The sequence below is a fragment of the Leucoraja erinacea genome, chromosome 28 (genome assembly GCF_028641065.1).
Source record: "Leucoraja erinacea ecotype New England chromosome 28, Leri_hhj_1, whole genome shotgun sequence".
Taxonomy (NCBI): Eukaryota; Metazoa; Chordata; class Chondrichthyes; order Rajiformes; family Rajidae; genus Leucoraja; species Leucoraja erinaceus.
In genome coordinates this window covers 5,064,678-5,080,073 of record NC_073404.1, presented here as the reverse complement: position 1 = coordinate 5,080,073, position 15,396 = coordinate 5,064,678, and the positions used below count along the sequence as shown (strand labels likewise).

Sequence of the window (15,396 nt, the reverse complement as noted above, 5' to 3'; positions counted from 1 at the left end):
GCCTAATTCTACTATTCCTTATAACTTTATATATTTTGAGCTGGGCTGGGGTGGTGCTGAAACTGGACCAGTTGTGCTGAGATGGAGTCGAGGATGCTCAGGTGAACAAAGGAGTCACAATGGATAGACACAAAATGCTGGAGTAACTCAGGCAGCATCTGAGGAGAAAAGGAATAGGTGACATTTTGGGTTCAGACCCTTCAGGCTGAGTGTCAGAGGAGAGGGAAGCCAGAGGTATGAAAAGGTACAGAAAAAATCAGAGCCGGCACTGATGATCAAGGTAAGGTGGAGTCCACAGTGGTCAAGTTTTGGAAGAGCTATGGAAGAGGTCTGGAGGTGACAGGAGTTTGTTGTCCTTCCAGGGGATATTACTTTCTCTGTCCTTAAACTCCTTCCCTCATGATTATCAGTGAGTTTGTGGGTTTTATGTGCTTTGCCATTCGCCACCTCTTTTAAGTCATGGAGTTCTTGTAAGACCTCTTCCTGGACATGAAAAACTGTTGTTTGGTTCCCTCGACCCATAGCAGAGTTTCAAGTCAAGAATGTCTGCAGTTCCATGAAATTAGCTCCTTGATTTCCTGATCGCTTTCATCAAATTAACCTGTTGCTTTTATGCTTTTGTGTTTCTGCATAATTTGTGTTTGAACCCTAGATATTAGAGCAATGCATATTACCACCTATAATTCATATGTGAATGTTCAATTAATGGCAATAACTTTTGCCTTTTCAATACTTTTAAGATAGGGCACTCATTCGGGGTTAGCTTAAAGGCACTTCTGCAACAATCTTCACTGATACTTAGCTTCTTTCACCAACTTTGGAAACCCAAGCAGTTGTGGCATATCTGGAATATAACTCCCCTGTCTCCCTCTTAAGATTTATTTCTTATGTTTGCAGCAGCTTATGTGCTGTCATAGATTGCTCTGGGTTTTTGTACAGTCAAATCAGCATTGGGTGATGAACATTCGATAGAAAAGGTGTATGAAAGTCAGCAACTGTAACCTGATTGACTAACATCAGAATTACCAAGGCATTTTCTGACACTTGAAACGAGGGTTGGTGCATGGTTCGGTATGATTAAACTTGTCCATGTTTTTCCTGATTTTTGACAGATTAGGTGCTTCATTGCTTCATTTCATTTTTAATTAAAATACAGGTTTTACTGAAGACAAGACAGTACATACTACTTAGAGAGACACATAGTATGTATGGGAAGGAACTCCAGATGCTGGACAAAATGCTGGAGTAACTCAGCGGGGGTCAGGCGGCATCTCTGGAGAAAAGGAATAGGTGAAGTTGTCCATCTTCAGTGTAAACCAGCATCTGGAGTTCCTTCCCGTACATACTACTGACACACACCAGAATTCGAAAATCAATATTCATTTTATTGGGAAGTAGTATACACCAATGAATATAAGATTATGTTCCTCTCTTACACATTGGGCTTCACCCTTGCAGTGAAGGCAGAGAATGGCTAGGTTGGTGAGGGAATGGGAAGGGGAATTGAAATAGCATGCACACTGGGAGCTCAAACATATTGCTAAGACATTTCCCTTTCATAATTGTATAGCGCTGTTATACAAATTTAGACCCAAAGCTCTTTTCGGGAAATGTTGAAGAATATTTTGCAGTAAAACTAAGAAATAATTTTCAACTTTCCCTTGATGATGCTCACTTGGGACAGCCTCTAGACGACTTCGAGTCATGGCTGATCATCTAACATCAGTACCCTGTTCCTGCTTTTCCTCAAATCCCTTGATTCCTTTAGCCCCAAGAACTAAATCTAACTATCTTGCAAACATCCAGTGAATTGGTCTCCACTGTCTTCTGTGGCAGAGAATTGCACAGATTCACACCTCTCTGGGTGAAGAAGTTTTTCCTCATCTCAATCCTAAATGGGCTATCCCTTATTATTAAACTGTGATCCCTGGTTCTGGACTCCCCCAACATCGGAAACATTTTTCCTGCTTCTAACCTGTCCAATCCTTTAAGAATTTTATATGTTTCTATAAGATCCACTCTCACCCTTCTAAATTCCAGTGAATACAAGCCCATTCGATCCATTCTTTCATCATATTTCAGTCCCTAGGAATTAACCTGGTTAACCTACGTTGCACTCCCTCAATAGCAATAATGTCCGTCCTCAAATTAGGAGACCAAAATTGCACACAACACTCCAGGTGCGGCTCACCAGGGCCCTGTACAACTGCAGTAGGACCTCCTTGCAGCCTCGCACCTCACATTGCCACCCAGCTTTGTGTCATCCGCAAACCTGGAGATGTCACATTTAATTCCCTCCTCGAAATCATTAATATATATTGTAAATAATTGGGGTCCCAGCACCTGACCCGTTAATTCCTACTTTTTGCTTTCTGTCTGCCAACCAGTTCTCTATTCATGTCAACACCCTACCCGCAATACCTTGTGCTCAAATTTTGCACACAAATCTCTTGTGTGGGAACTTGTCAAAGTCCTTTTGAAAGTCCAGTTACATCACATCCATTTGCTCTCCCTTACCCATTCTACTAGTTACATCCTCAAAATATTCCAGAAGATTAGTCAAGCATGATTTCCCCTTCATAAACCCATGCTGACTTTGACCAATCATGTCACTGCTTTCCAAATGCGCTGCTATAACATCTTTAACAATCCACTTAAGCATCTTCCCCACTACCAATGTAAGGCTAGCTGGTCTATGATTGCCTGTTTTCTCCCTCCCTCCTTTCTTTAAAAGTGGAGTCACGTTAGATACGCTCCAGTCCACAGGAACAGATCCAGAGTCAAGAGAACATTGGAAAATGATCACCAAAACATCCATGATTTCCAAGGCCACCTCCTTGAGTACCCTGAGATGCAGATCATCAGGCCCTGGGAATGTATCTGCCTTCAGTTCCAACAGTTTACCTCACACCATTTCCTGATTAATGTGGATCCCCTTCAGGGGAGTGGGAGTGGGGGGGGGGGGGGGGTTGGAGAGAAAGCTAGAAGAGAGGAGGGATAGAACAAAGTGTGATGGTAATAGGTGAACACAGGCAGGGGGGGAGGGGGGCGGGGTTGATACACAGAAGGTTGGGCAAAAAGCAAAAAGAGCGACAAAAAGATTGAAGAATTGCGAATTGTGATGTCAGAGGAAATAATTTAGGTGGAAAGGGAGAAATGGGTGCGAGTCCAGATGGGAGACAATAAGAGGGACGAAAGGGGAGCAGGTTGTTGTTGGAGGTTACCTAGAATTGAAGTACCGTTGGGTGTAAGCTATCCAAATGGAAGGTGAGGTGCTGTTCCTCCAGTTTGCATGTGGCTCACTCTTGCAATGGAGGAGACCCAGGATCAAAAGGTCAATATGAGAATATGCAACGAGGGATGTTGTTGTTTAGGTTGTTTGCTCCTTTCGAAAATAATATTCTTTGAGTTATTAACCAACTTTGGTTGCTATTTTTAATTTTTATTGTCCTATTATAGAGGACCTCCTGGATCAGTATGCAAATGGATCAGTAATATTAAACACAACAAAAATACAGATTTAAAAAGTATGAATGTAATATTGTTGATGTTAAAATATCTTCAATTCTGTTGCATTCCACTATTCCTAGAATTGAAGTATTTCCATTTGTAATTGATTCAAACTAATTTGCAACAAAAACATGTATAAAGCTCAGGTAAAGGCTGCACATTTTTTAAAAATTTGCAGCAACAAGCGAATTCGGTATTCCAAAAAACGCATGGAATCATGGGATTTGTCAAAGGTCATTCACCATAAAGAAAAAAGCGATAAATTATCTTCTTTATTCATAATTTATGGTCACATTCTAGGAAAATACATTAATTTTCCTAGAATGTGACCATAAATCATGAATAAAGAAGATAATTTATCGCTTTTTTCCAGACTGAAACAGAACGATGATAGTTTCTGAATCGAATTTCACTATTCTGCTAATTTCAAGGCAATGGAATTCTTCAGCTTCATCTATGAATATGAATGAACAAAGAAATTGTCAAATCCAGAGAGACTCCAGTAAATGGTCAACTCCTCATCCCCCCCCCCAAAAGGAACAGGTAGCGGGAGACCAAAGTGTCACAGCGAGAGAGATGCGAGTGGGAGTCAGGGGAGAGCGAGCACACAGACCCGCGCTTCATCCACAGCCAGGATCGAACCCGGGTCCCCGGCTCCGCAAGTGCTGCCAAACTGCCACTGCCACTGCACCCCCCGAATGTCCCAACCCCGCCCAGGGGGCGGACAGAAACGTCCCGGGCAACCCGGAACCGACGACAGCAGCGGCCCCAGGCCCACAGCCAGCACGGAGCCAGCGTCTCCTCCCCGCACCGGCCGCCCCCTGACAGGGACTGAACATCCAGGAGAGGGCGTGGACGGCCCAGCAACAACTCAACAGCGCCCACCAATCTGGAGACCCGGCCCTGACCAAGGATGAGCACGATGTCGCTCACTCACCAAAACATAAAGCAAAAAGCAACAAAATAATCTTAGTTTTTTTACAAAGGAACAATAAATACAATTAATTCATAGTTTGAAAGCAGTATTTTCTTACCTAGAAGAATCAAAGCTGGAAAAAACAGAAGAAATGAAGGTCTCTTTGTACACAGTTCCACTGCTTTCAGCAATGTTTATGCATAGTGACCTTTGACCAGGGCATGCACAGTCGGAATTCTGAACTCGCTTATTGCTATTGTGTGATTTTTGCTGTTGGAATGAAATGCCACCAGTATCTTTGGGAAATGTCTTGAATTTGGATTTAGTTTGAATTTTTCAAATTAGAACCAAGGAATTGCTGCATATGTGCACCACATTCCTGTTCCATAGCTATGCAGCATGCAAGTTTATATTTGTTTAATTGCTTTTAGTTCTCGTCCCATGATCTCCTTAATTGATAGAGGTGATAAGGAATCATCATTGCACACTGCAGTATAGGATTTACTGGTCATGTTTAGGCCCATGAAGTTAACAGTACTATCTTAATAGCTGGTGTCAGACTGCTTTTGTTTTTTTTTAATTAACTGTGGAAACGAGTACAAGGTTTTGAGCAGAAAATAGTTTTTGAACAATGAGCCAAATTCCTCTTTCCTGTGTGGTTTCAATGAGGAATGTGCCATGAAATCGGAAAAAGAGATTGTTTTCTAAAAATGCTGAAGGCACAGTAATGTGGGGCAGTTTTGTGACAGTTTTTCCCTACGCTTTACTCTCTCGAGATGCTCCTGCTGAGGACAAAAAAATTGAGACCTCGAAACTTTGAGACGAGTGTAGTTGACCTTCATCTTGTTTCTGCCTGTCATTTCTATAAGAACTTTACAGCAGTTGTGTAACTGGATATTGGTCAGCAGCAAGAAATTTGACTTGTTAGAAATTATCTCCATCTACCTTGATCTGTGGCTAAAGCCACAATCCACAAGTCCTGTGAACTTGTGGTCTATGTGAATTGGCCCTGTATAAGGCTTTGGATTTTTATCTGGCTTTCAGCCAAATATAGAAACATAGAAAATAGGTGCAAGAGGAGGCCATTCGGCCCTTTGAGCCAGCTCCGCCATTCATTGATCATGGCTGATCGTCCCCAATCAATAACCCATGCCTGCCTTCTCCCCATATCTCTTGATTCCACTAGCCCCTAGAGCTCTATCTAACTCTTAAATCCATCCAGTGATTTTGCCTCCACTGCCCTCTGTGGCAGGAAATTCCACAAATTCACAACTCTGGGTGAAATTTTTTTTTCTCACCTCAGTTTTAAATGGCTTCCCCTTTATTCTAAGACAGTGGCCCCTGGTTCTGGACTTGCCCAACATTGGAAACATTTTTCCTGCATCTAGCTTGTCCAGTCCTTTTATAATTTTATATGTTTCTATAGATCCCCCTCATCCTTCTAAACTCCAGTGAATACAAGCCTAGTCTTTTCAATCGTTCCTCACATGACAGACCCACCATCCCAGGGATCAATCTCGTGAATGTACGCTGCACTGCCTCAATCACAAGGATGTCCTTCCTCAAATTAGGGAATGTCCTTCCTCAAATATGTTAAAGAGAAAAGGCTTAGAATTTAAAATGATGATCATGTACTTCACAGTTATATCCATGTAATAAGGAGGAACTTGTCATTAAACTTAATGTAACAAAAAAGATTTCCAATAGTTATTTGAACCATTTTGATACAATAACAAATATTGATTTAAAAAAATTATGTCAATACAGTAAATCCCAAAGCATGGTATATTGACCTTAATTTGACCTTGACAAAGTATTGCTTTAACATTATTGGGTTTAAAATATTTGCCTCAGATTATTTAATAGGGAACAGAATTTTGTATTGTTTGGCGAAACTGACCATTGGCCTGTAATGTGTAAACACCTACAAAATAATTACTGACTTGGTATGGTTTATTAACACATCCAGTAATTGAGGGAAAACTGCACTGTTCAATGGAGTTGATATTTATTTCCACATATGGTTTGCTTTAGAAAACAAAGGGGAACATTGACATCCCTTGCATTATTAGTAAGCATTAATCTGACAACCCTGTTGAGAAATGCTAACTGAGCAGTTGAATAGTTTAATTTATTCACACCTTGGGAGACTGTTTAAAGGTATCATAAATATTTACATTTGTGGGATTTGGAAACAGGTTTACAAAATTGTCTCATCAAAAGAGCTTTGTTCACTTTAAAATCGAAAGGGGAAATGTCAAGCTGTGCAAACTAAAAGTGTTCTGCTCCAGAACAGTCATCTAATTTCTCCTAGGTTTGGGGAGAGAACATTGACTTTGGCTTTACTCCTGATTGCTGTGCAGCCACCTTGCCAGTAAAACAAATGTATGTACCTCTGCTAGGCTACATTAGGTTCCAGTGCAATGATTCTTCTGCAGTCACATACCATGCACCTAAAAGATCCACAAATAGTAATTTGGCTTCCAGTGAAAATGAGAATTGAATTGCATCACAATCTAAATGGTTGTACCAACAGTTAAATGAATGTCAATGTTTTTCAACTTGCAGGTATACATAGTTGTGCATTCAACGCAATAATGAGAGGACATAGATTTAAATTAATTGGTAGAATGTTTAAATGGGAGATGAGGAGAAATATTTTATTTCACGGGGTGGTGATCTGGATCTCGTCAGCAGCGGCCTCTGCAGCCCGTCCGCGTTTTTATTATTTTTTGTCTATGTTTCTATGTAGTTTTTGTTATTTTTTGTTGGGGTGTGGGTGTGCGGGTGGGGTGGGAGGGAGGGGGTAACTTTTAAATCTCTCCCTGCGCGGGAGACCCGACCTTTTCTGTCGGGTCTCCGTTGTCGTTGGGGCTGCAACGAGGAGCGGCCTCCAACAGGAGAAGACCGGGGGCTCTGGTGCCGACGACTCACCTCACCGTCGCGGAGCTGGCCGAGTCCAGAGCGGGTGGAGCGGTGGTGGAGCGCCGCTGCTGCTGCGGCCCGACCTCCGGAGATTCGGAGGCTGCAACTGCGTGTCTGGCGGACGGCGGCACCGGGAGCCCGCGGGTCCCTGGAGGGAGACCGCTTTTCAGGGCTCTCGCAACGGCGACTTTTCCCGCCCGAGTTGCGGGGTTGAAGAGCTCCTGGAGCGGGGCCTGACATCACCGCCCCGCGCGGCTTGGAATGGCCGCTGGACTCTGCGAGCGCACGCCGGGGGCTCTAACGCCAAGACCCGGTGTGCGACCTTGCATCACCCGGCGTGGCTTTAATGGCCGCGGGGCAATCGCCATCGCCAGCCGGGGGCTTTGACTTTGACTCTGACATCGGGGGGGGGAGAGTGCAGTGGAGAGATAAGTTTTTTTGGCCTTCCATCACAGCGATGTGATGGATGTTTATGTAAATTATGCTGTGTCTTGGGTCTATTTGTTTGTAATGTATGGCTGCAGAAACGGCATTTCGTTTGGACCTCAAGGGGTCCAAATGACAATTAAATTGAATCTTGAATCTTGGATAGTTGAAAGAAAAACAAAATGCTGAGGCAGCATCTCTGGGGAACATGGATTCTAGTTGAATGAGAACTCAAGAGCAAGTATTGGGAAAAAGACTTCCAATACATGGATTACAATGTTTTGGCCAGTATAAAGACAAAACCTATGGCTGTAAATTACTATTTTAACAACCTGATCAGTTTAACATAATATCCCAAACTGATTCATAGGAGCATTATCAAACTAACTAGGTACCAAAATGGCTAAAAGAACATTGCATTAAGAATATCGCGTACTCGCTCTTCCTTTACTGTGCAATACTCAAAATATATACTTGTCGATGCTCCAAAAGTTGCTCCAAAACCTGGATTTCAGGAGTGTCTGTAGGAGAAGTAAGATGAAGAGGTTAATAAGTATGGGGTTCATTCTAAATTGTAGGCAGGGCCGGCCTTAGGGGGTGCGGGGCCCAATTGGGAACAATTTTGGTGAACCCCAGATTCCCAGCCAAGGTGTGTCAGCCCAGTTATTTAGTATATATTATGAAATTGTACACTAGGTGCTATGGATTATACACTGTGTGAATCTCTCCTGCTCCCTCCCGTTTGCCTGTCAGTAGCTCCGCTGGCTTCCAACCTTTACCGTAGCTGCTAATTATGTGATTGGACACAATGTCCTTGGAGACAGCGGCTGATTGGACGGGAGGAGACCTATTTGTTGATTGGACAGGAATTTTAAGGCAAGCTTGTTGATGATTGGATGCAACCCCCTTAGAGACAGCATTTGATTGGCCGCCAAATAAAATTGTCAAATCTGTAACAATAATCGCTGGTCGGTGCGAACTCAGTGGACTATCTGGTTGTATCTCCAAACTAATCTGGTTGTATCAACCAGACTATCTGGTTGTATCTCCAAACTAAACAGTATAACATGCAGGTACATTCATTTAAAATGAAATTCAGTGATTATTTCATATGATTTCTCACTGTGTAAAGCTCAATATCTGACCAATTTCTGTTTAACACGTTTGGTCTGCCGTGAGCATTTTTCTCTCCCAAAACAGTTCATATCTAGCAAACCGATCAACGAAACAGACAGCAGTTGGACGCAGTCAAAGAACCATAGACAATAGGTGCGGGAGTAGAGGCCATTTGGCCCTTCGAGCTTGCACAGCCATTCAATATGATCATGGCTGATCATCCAACTCAGTATCCTGTACCCGCCTTCTCTCCATACCCCCTGATCCCTTTAGCCACAAGGGCCACATCCAACTCCCTCTTAAATATAGCCAATGAACTGGCCTCAACTACCTTCTGTGGCAAAGAATTCCAGAGATTCACCACTCTCTGTGTGAAAAATGTTTTCCTCATCTCGGTCCTAAAAGATTTCCCCCTTATCCTTAAACTGTGACCTCTTGTTCTGGACTTCCCCAACATCGGGAACAATCTTCCTGCATCTAGCCTGTCCAACCCCTTAAGAATTTTGTAAGTTTCTATAAGATCCCCCCTCAATCTTCTAAATTCTAGCGAGTACAAACCGAGTCTATCCAGTCTTTCTTCATATGAAAGTCCTGACATCCCAGGAATCAGTCTGGTGAACCTTCTCTGTACTCCCTCTATGGCAAGATTAGGAGCCCAAAACTGTACCAATACTCCAGGTGTGATCTCACCAAGACCCTGGACAACTGCAGTAGAACCTCCCTGCTCCTATACTCATCCTTTTGCTATGAATGCTAACATACCATTCGCTTTCTTCACTGCCTGCTGCACCTTCTTGCCTACTTTGAATGACTGGTGAACCATGACACCCAGGTCTCGTTGCATCTCCCCTTTTCCTAATCGGCCACAATTCAGATAATAGTCTACTTTCCTGTTTTTGCCACCAAAGTGGATAACCTCACATTTATCCACATTATACTGCATCTGCCATGCATTTGCCCACTGACCCAGCCTATCCAAGTCACCTTGCAGCCTCCTAGTTTAGAGGGGTTTAAACGGTTTAGAGATGTTTAGAGGGCTTCAGATGGGTTCAGGTGTGTTTAGAATTGTTTAGAGAGGAATAGGGGGGGGGGGGGGGGGGGCTAGAGGGGGTTTAGAGGTGTTCAGAGGGTCCCAGAGGGGTTTAGAGACGTTATAAGCCCCCCGTGAGAAATTGTAATTCTCTGAAATTGAAGATAGACATAAAGCTGGAGTAACTCAGTAGGACAGGCAGCGCAGCGACTCTGGAGAGAAGACCCTTCTTCAGACTGAACTGAACTCGCGTTGGTGAGAGTACTTGTGATTGTCTGAAGAAGGGTCTCGACCAGAAACGCCACCCTCTCCCCAGAACCGCTGCCCGTACCGTTGAGCCACCTTCAACTTCAGAGCCAAACAAAAAACACAGAGTGCTGGAGGAACTCAGCGGGCCAGGCTGGTTAACAAATCGTTTGTGTCTGATGGCCGTGCAGCGGTTGTTATACATGCTCGTTTAAAACAAATCCGGATGGCAAATTTAAAAAAATCTTGATTTAACAAAGAGAATTCGTATTCCCCTACGAAATACGGAACATTAATGCGGGGCCCCGCTTAAGCGCGGGGCCCAATTGGGAGCAATCGGTCAAATCGGCTTAAGGCCGGCCCTGATTGTAGGTCTGTAAGCATGGTCTACAGTAGTGTTGAGGAGAATAGAATTGATTTTAGGATTAAACAACATTTGAAATGGTGTGGGATGAGTTCCTTGAGACGTTAAAAATTAAGGATTAGAATTTAAAACGTAACAGTGGTGACCAGCAAGCACATGGCTGATGGGTGAATAGACCCTGGTGCAAGTGGATAGTTGGCCGGCAAGGTTTTGTATGAACATGTTTGGCGAAATAACCAGTCTTTAGAATGGTCCAGACCACACATGACAAGGATATGGATGAGAGTTCAGCAGCTGATGACCTGAGGCAGGAACTGAGTTAGCTAATGTTACTTTAGTACAAATGGGGACTTTTATTGATGGCACAAAGCTGTGATCTGAAACTCATCTCATGGTCAAGTGTGACATCAGTGACAGTACAGAATATTGTGAACTGCTGGTTCTTGAAATTTTATTTCTCTTCATAAATGTCATTTGAAAGTCTTAAAATAATTGAATAGCAAGTGCTAAAAATCTTAAATTGAAACAAAAAGCTGACCTGAGTGTTTTCAGCATGTATTTAATTGTAGTTTCCATATAAAAGCAGAGACTATATTTGGAATTCTACTTAAGCTCCCCTTCCTAAGAGAAATAAAATAACAAGAAAAAGAATGCTGCATTTGCGTGTACAATTTTCCATTGTAAATTTCAAAATTGTTCTCAAAACTAGCAACTTATGTTACTGCAACAAATGAGCGTTCAGTGCAAAATCCACCACTACAGCTGGATCACCCTTGACTTCTTGAGGACAAATAGGGATGGATGAAAATGTGTTCACTTTTACAAACATGTTGATATTATGCAGATGATTACACTAGGTCCTTATTTGTGAGAAAAAAGGCTATCAAGAAAACACACACCTCTAAGACTACTGGCAATGAAGCTAAGGTTATAATCTGTAGTGGCTAATCTCTGGTGGGTATAACACCTTTTAATTCGGTTTCAGCTTTTGAGCAGATTTCAGCTTAAAAAGCACACTGGACGTATTTTCCTGGCTATACAGACTTACCCACTTTTGTCCCACTTATCCTACTTTGTTGCCCCTTTAGTGATTGGTCTCACACCAACTATTGTTTAATAATTTGCCAGCACAGACGACAATGCAACCATCTCGTAGCAAATAGGAATACTGAACACCACGAGAGGGCTATGGAGGATCGCATTACATTTACCAACTAATCTCAGTATTACATAGCTGACCTAGCAAATACATGAATCCACTGGCAGGAAGTCGGCAGATAATGAGGGTTTGTTCTTCTAAAGGGCACTAAACACTAAAGGGCCTGTCCCACCAGCATGCGACCTAACGTGGCTAGCGCGACCTAACGTGGTCGCTTGAGCCGTACGGCCTCGCGGGGCCGGTCCCACTTCGATCGCCGGAGGCGTATGGAGTTGTGCGGGGCTGGTCCCGACATCGCGCTTGGCTCCGAAAAACTGACACTGCCCAAAAACCCGACAACGGCCTGTCGGCTCGCAGCAGCATTGAGGCTGTACGCAGCGCCTCGATGGGCTTACGCAGCGTCTTCACGGCGTACGCCTAGTGCGTGGCGTTGCGCGATGACGTCACAGCCCGGCGTGCTATTGCTTGATGATGTAACCGCACGATGCCGTGTGACGTTCAAATTCAGTCGGCCCGCCTCCTACCCAGCTGATTGGTGAGTATGATGTCGGGACCAGCCCCGCACAACTCCAGACGGCTCCGCGGTTGGAATTGGGACCGGCCCCGCGAGGCCGTACGCCTCAAGCCACCACATTTGGTCGCGCTAGTCGCATGCTGGTGGGACAGGCCCTTAAGAGAGTTGAACCTATAAAGCAGTACCCCTGCAGCTTCTCAGTTAGGGTGCTAATTTTAAATAACAGATCCTGAGAGAAATGCCTCAAAATTTTTTGAATTTTCTTCCTCTCCCCCCCCTCCCGCCCCCCCCCCCCCCCCCCCCCATGTCCACTCACTGATTTTACTGACATGTATTCTACCAAACCTGGAAATTTACAGTGCTTGAAAGTTTCGAAGAATAAATGTTGCAGCATTGTTTGTGACCTTGGCAACAGTGGAGGGGGTCTTTTTAGTAGTACCTTGAGGTGGAAACTGTGGTTGCAAGCTCGGAATCTTTCAAGCTTCCAACTGTAGGATTGAGGAAATGAGGGTAAAAGCTGAGTGAAGATTTAGAAGTAAATTCCTTAGTCATAAACATTGCCAGTGGCCGTGGGCTTAAGGAGTACTGACTTAATGGGGCAAATATCATGGGTTAAGTTTATGCAATTTGTTTATGCAAAATCTGGCACTTTATAATTAATGACAATTGAATGAAATCCAAACCTTAATGAAAAAATATAATTATCCAGATATACCCAATTGTACGTCACCTCTTATAACTTCTTCACTGTCTCTAAGTTATTATAAGTTTCTGACGCCAAATAAAATACCAGAAATTTCCCCCAAATACTTAGATTACTAGAATCACGCGCACCCTCCTTCTTCCTGACGGTGGAAGCTGAATCAGACGTTTTCCAACCATGCTATTACGTTCACCAGAATTCTGATATCAGACCACACTTCTATTTTCACTTAGATTGGATTAGATAGCCACATTCCTGCTTTAACCACACAGCCGCACTTGTCTCGCCTGCTGCTGAAATCCTTATTTTGTTATCATATTGAACTTGAACTATTTCTGGCTTATCTTTTTGACGTCCTCAAGCCTTTGTTATCTATACAGGTTCATGTTCATATATCAACAACGTGCTTATTGACCTGCACTGACTCCTGGTTACTCAGTAATTGGTGTCTTGATTTTGAAATCTCGTTTGAGTTTTCAAATCATGATTTCAACCTTCATCTCTGTAATACCATAAACTCTGTAATTCATGAACTTGATCCCCCATTGGTAGAGGTCAATTTAAATTGCCACGGCCATTAGCATTGAAATTATTTTCCTAAACTCCTGCATTCCACTCGAAAGTTTTTATCACTTGACCAAACTTTGTAGTCTCTTTCAATACCTCCTTGTGTTCGGCAGCAAGTTTTGTTAACACATCTGTGAAGAAAGCCGGGAACTAAATCCCCATTCTGTGAAGTGTGTTTTGACATCTTTTTGCTACGTGGCACCTAATTAAAAAGATTAATATTAAAGATTGTTCAGCTTTGTTGCACAATAATTCTTTTTACTGACTATATGTAAAGTAAATAAGTAACTAAAATTCACTCTGGGAAAGTGTTTTATTCTTGATCATCAATGTAAAATACCACAATTAGCATTAATTTTTAGTCAAGTGGTTTTAACAAGTTTATGTTTCTTTTTGAGAACATAAGAGAAAAGCATGATTGCAATAAAGCAGTTTGAGAATTAATGTAAATCGTCACATGAATGGAGTAATAAAAACTTCAACCATTCTAACTTAATTTAAGAGGATTGAAGGCTAGAACTTTTTAAAAACTGCTCATAAAGGACAATTGTCATTAAAAATGCCAGTTTTGAGCAGCAAACCACTGAAAGCGGTAAAATAAACAATAAATATTCACTGGAAAATGTTATATGTGTATTGCAAAACATCATTAAATATTGAATAAGGGCATGTAGCCCCGCTAGGGTGACATGAGTGCGGGAGGTGATTCAATGCTGCGGGCACATTTACAAATTCAGGAATTCATTCAACACACTGCATTTCATACAAAACATTTATTCTTGCAAAAAAAACCCTACAAAAAAACAACGTGAAGGCCAAACATCGACCTTGGCGTATTCTGCGCATAAGAGCCCAGTGGCTAGATTGTTCAATTGAAAGTAAAAGCATTCTAACCATTAATCAGCAATCACTATTTACTATTCAATGGAAGCATTGAAAATCCCTCTTGTTCCTTAGCTGTTTTCAATTGTGTCAAGTGTTTATTTACAATGTACAATATACCACTGTTAGATTGTATTGTGAAATGTGATGCTTAGTATTTCCTGAGTCATTGCTCGCGGTCTGTAAAAGATGTTCTGAGGTGTAGTGAGTAGGCCATTACATTACATGGGATAACATGTTTCTATTTGCTTTATTTGTATGTCTGTAGCACAGTTTTTGATCAAAGCAACATTTAGTAAGGGGAAAACGTATGGAAACAACCTGCAGTTGTGCTTTTTATACTTTTTCACTTCCCACTACTATTGGCTTAGACACTGTGGATTCTTGGAAGGATTTATTGGTGATTTTTAAAATGTCACTATTTTGATATGAATGACAATGCCGAGTAGAAGGTGGTTAATTTTGTCCCTTTTGTAAAAATGCCACTTTTTTTTCAGAAATCGAGCTATAGCTGACTATCTTCGTTCTAATGGCTATGAAGAGGCTTATTCGGTTTTTAAGAAGGAGGCGGAATTAGATATGGTAAGTCAAATTGGTTTGCTATTTTGCAGAAATCTGATCAGATATGAGAAATTAGATGTTGGTGTTCAGCATTTCTTGAGCATGTAAGCAGCGGATACGCCTGCACACAATGTAGATGGAGCTGAGACCGTTTTCATTGTGGCGAACAGTTGCAGAGAAAGTGAGAGAAATGTTCAATGTTCATGACTCGGAGGAATTCAGTTCAAAATCTTCGCTCAGCTTTTGCCCTCTCCAGAGAAAGTTTTTTAGTACTAAACGTGTTAACCATACAACATGGAAATGGGCCATTTGACCAAACTCGTCCATGCCGTCCAAAATGCTCCATCTACACTGGCCCCATCTGCCCTTATTTGGCCATATCCCTCTAAACCTTTCCTATCAGTGTTGTTGAGGCAGCTGTATCCATAGCTACTGGGGGGACCTTGATTCCGTGCTTAATTCCTTTCTTAAAAAGCT

The 15,396-nt window shown here is 42.4% G+C and overlaps 1 protein-coding gene across 1 annotated transcript in view; it reads left to right on the top strand.

Annotated features, from left to right (window-relative positions):
• The window catches only part of LOC129710532 (lissencephaly-1 homolog), a 116,992-nt gene that overhangs the window by 62,556 nt on the left and 39,040 nt on the right, over positions 1-15,396 (top strand). The window contains exon 3 of the mRNA XM_055657569.1: positions 14,856-14,940. Coding sequence (XP_055513544.1) covers positions 14,856-14,940 — 85 coding nt within the window. The remainder of the gene's footprint in view (positions 1-14,855; positions 14,941-15,396) is intronic.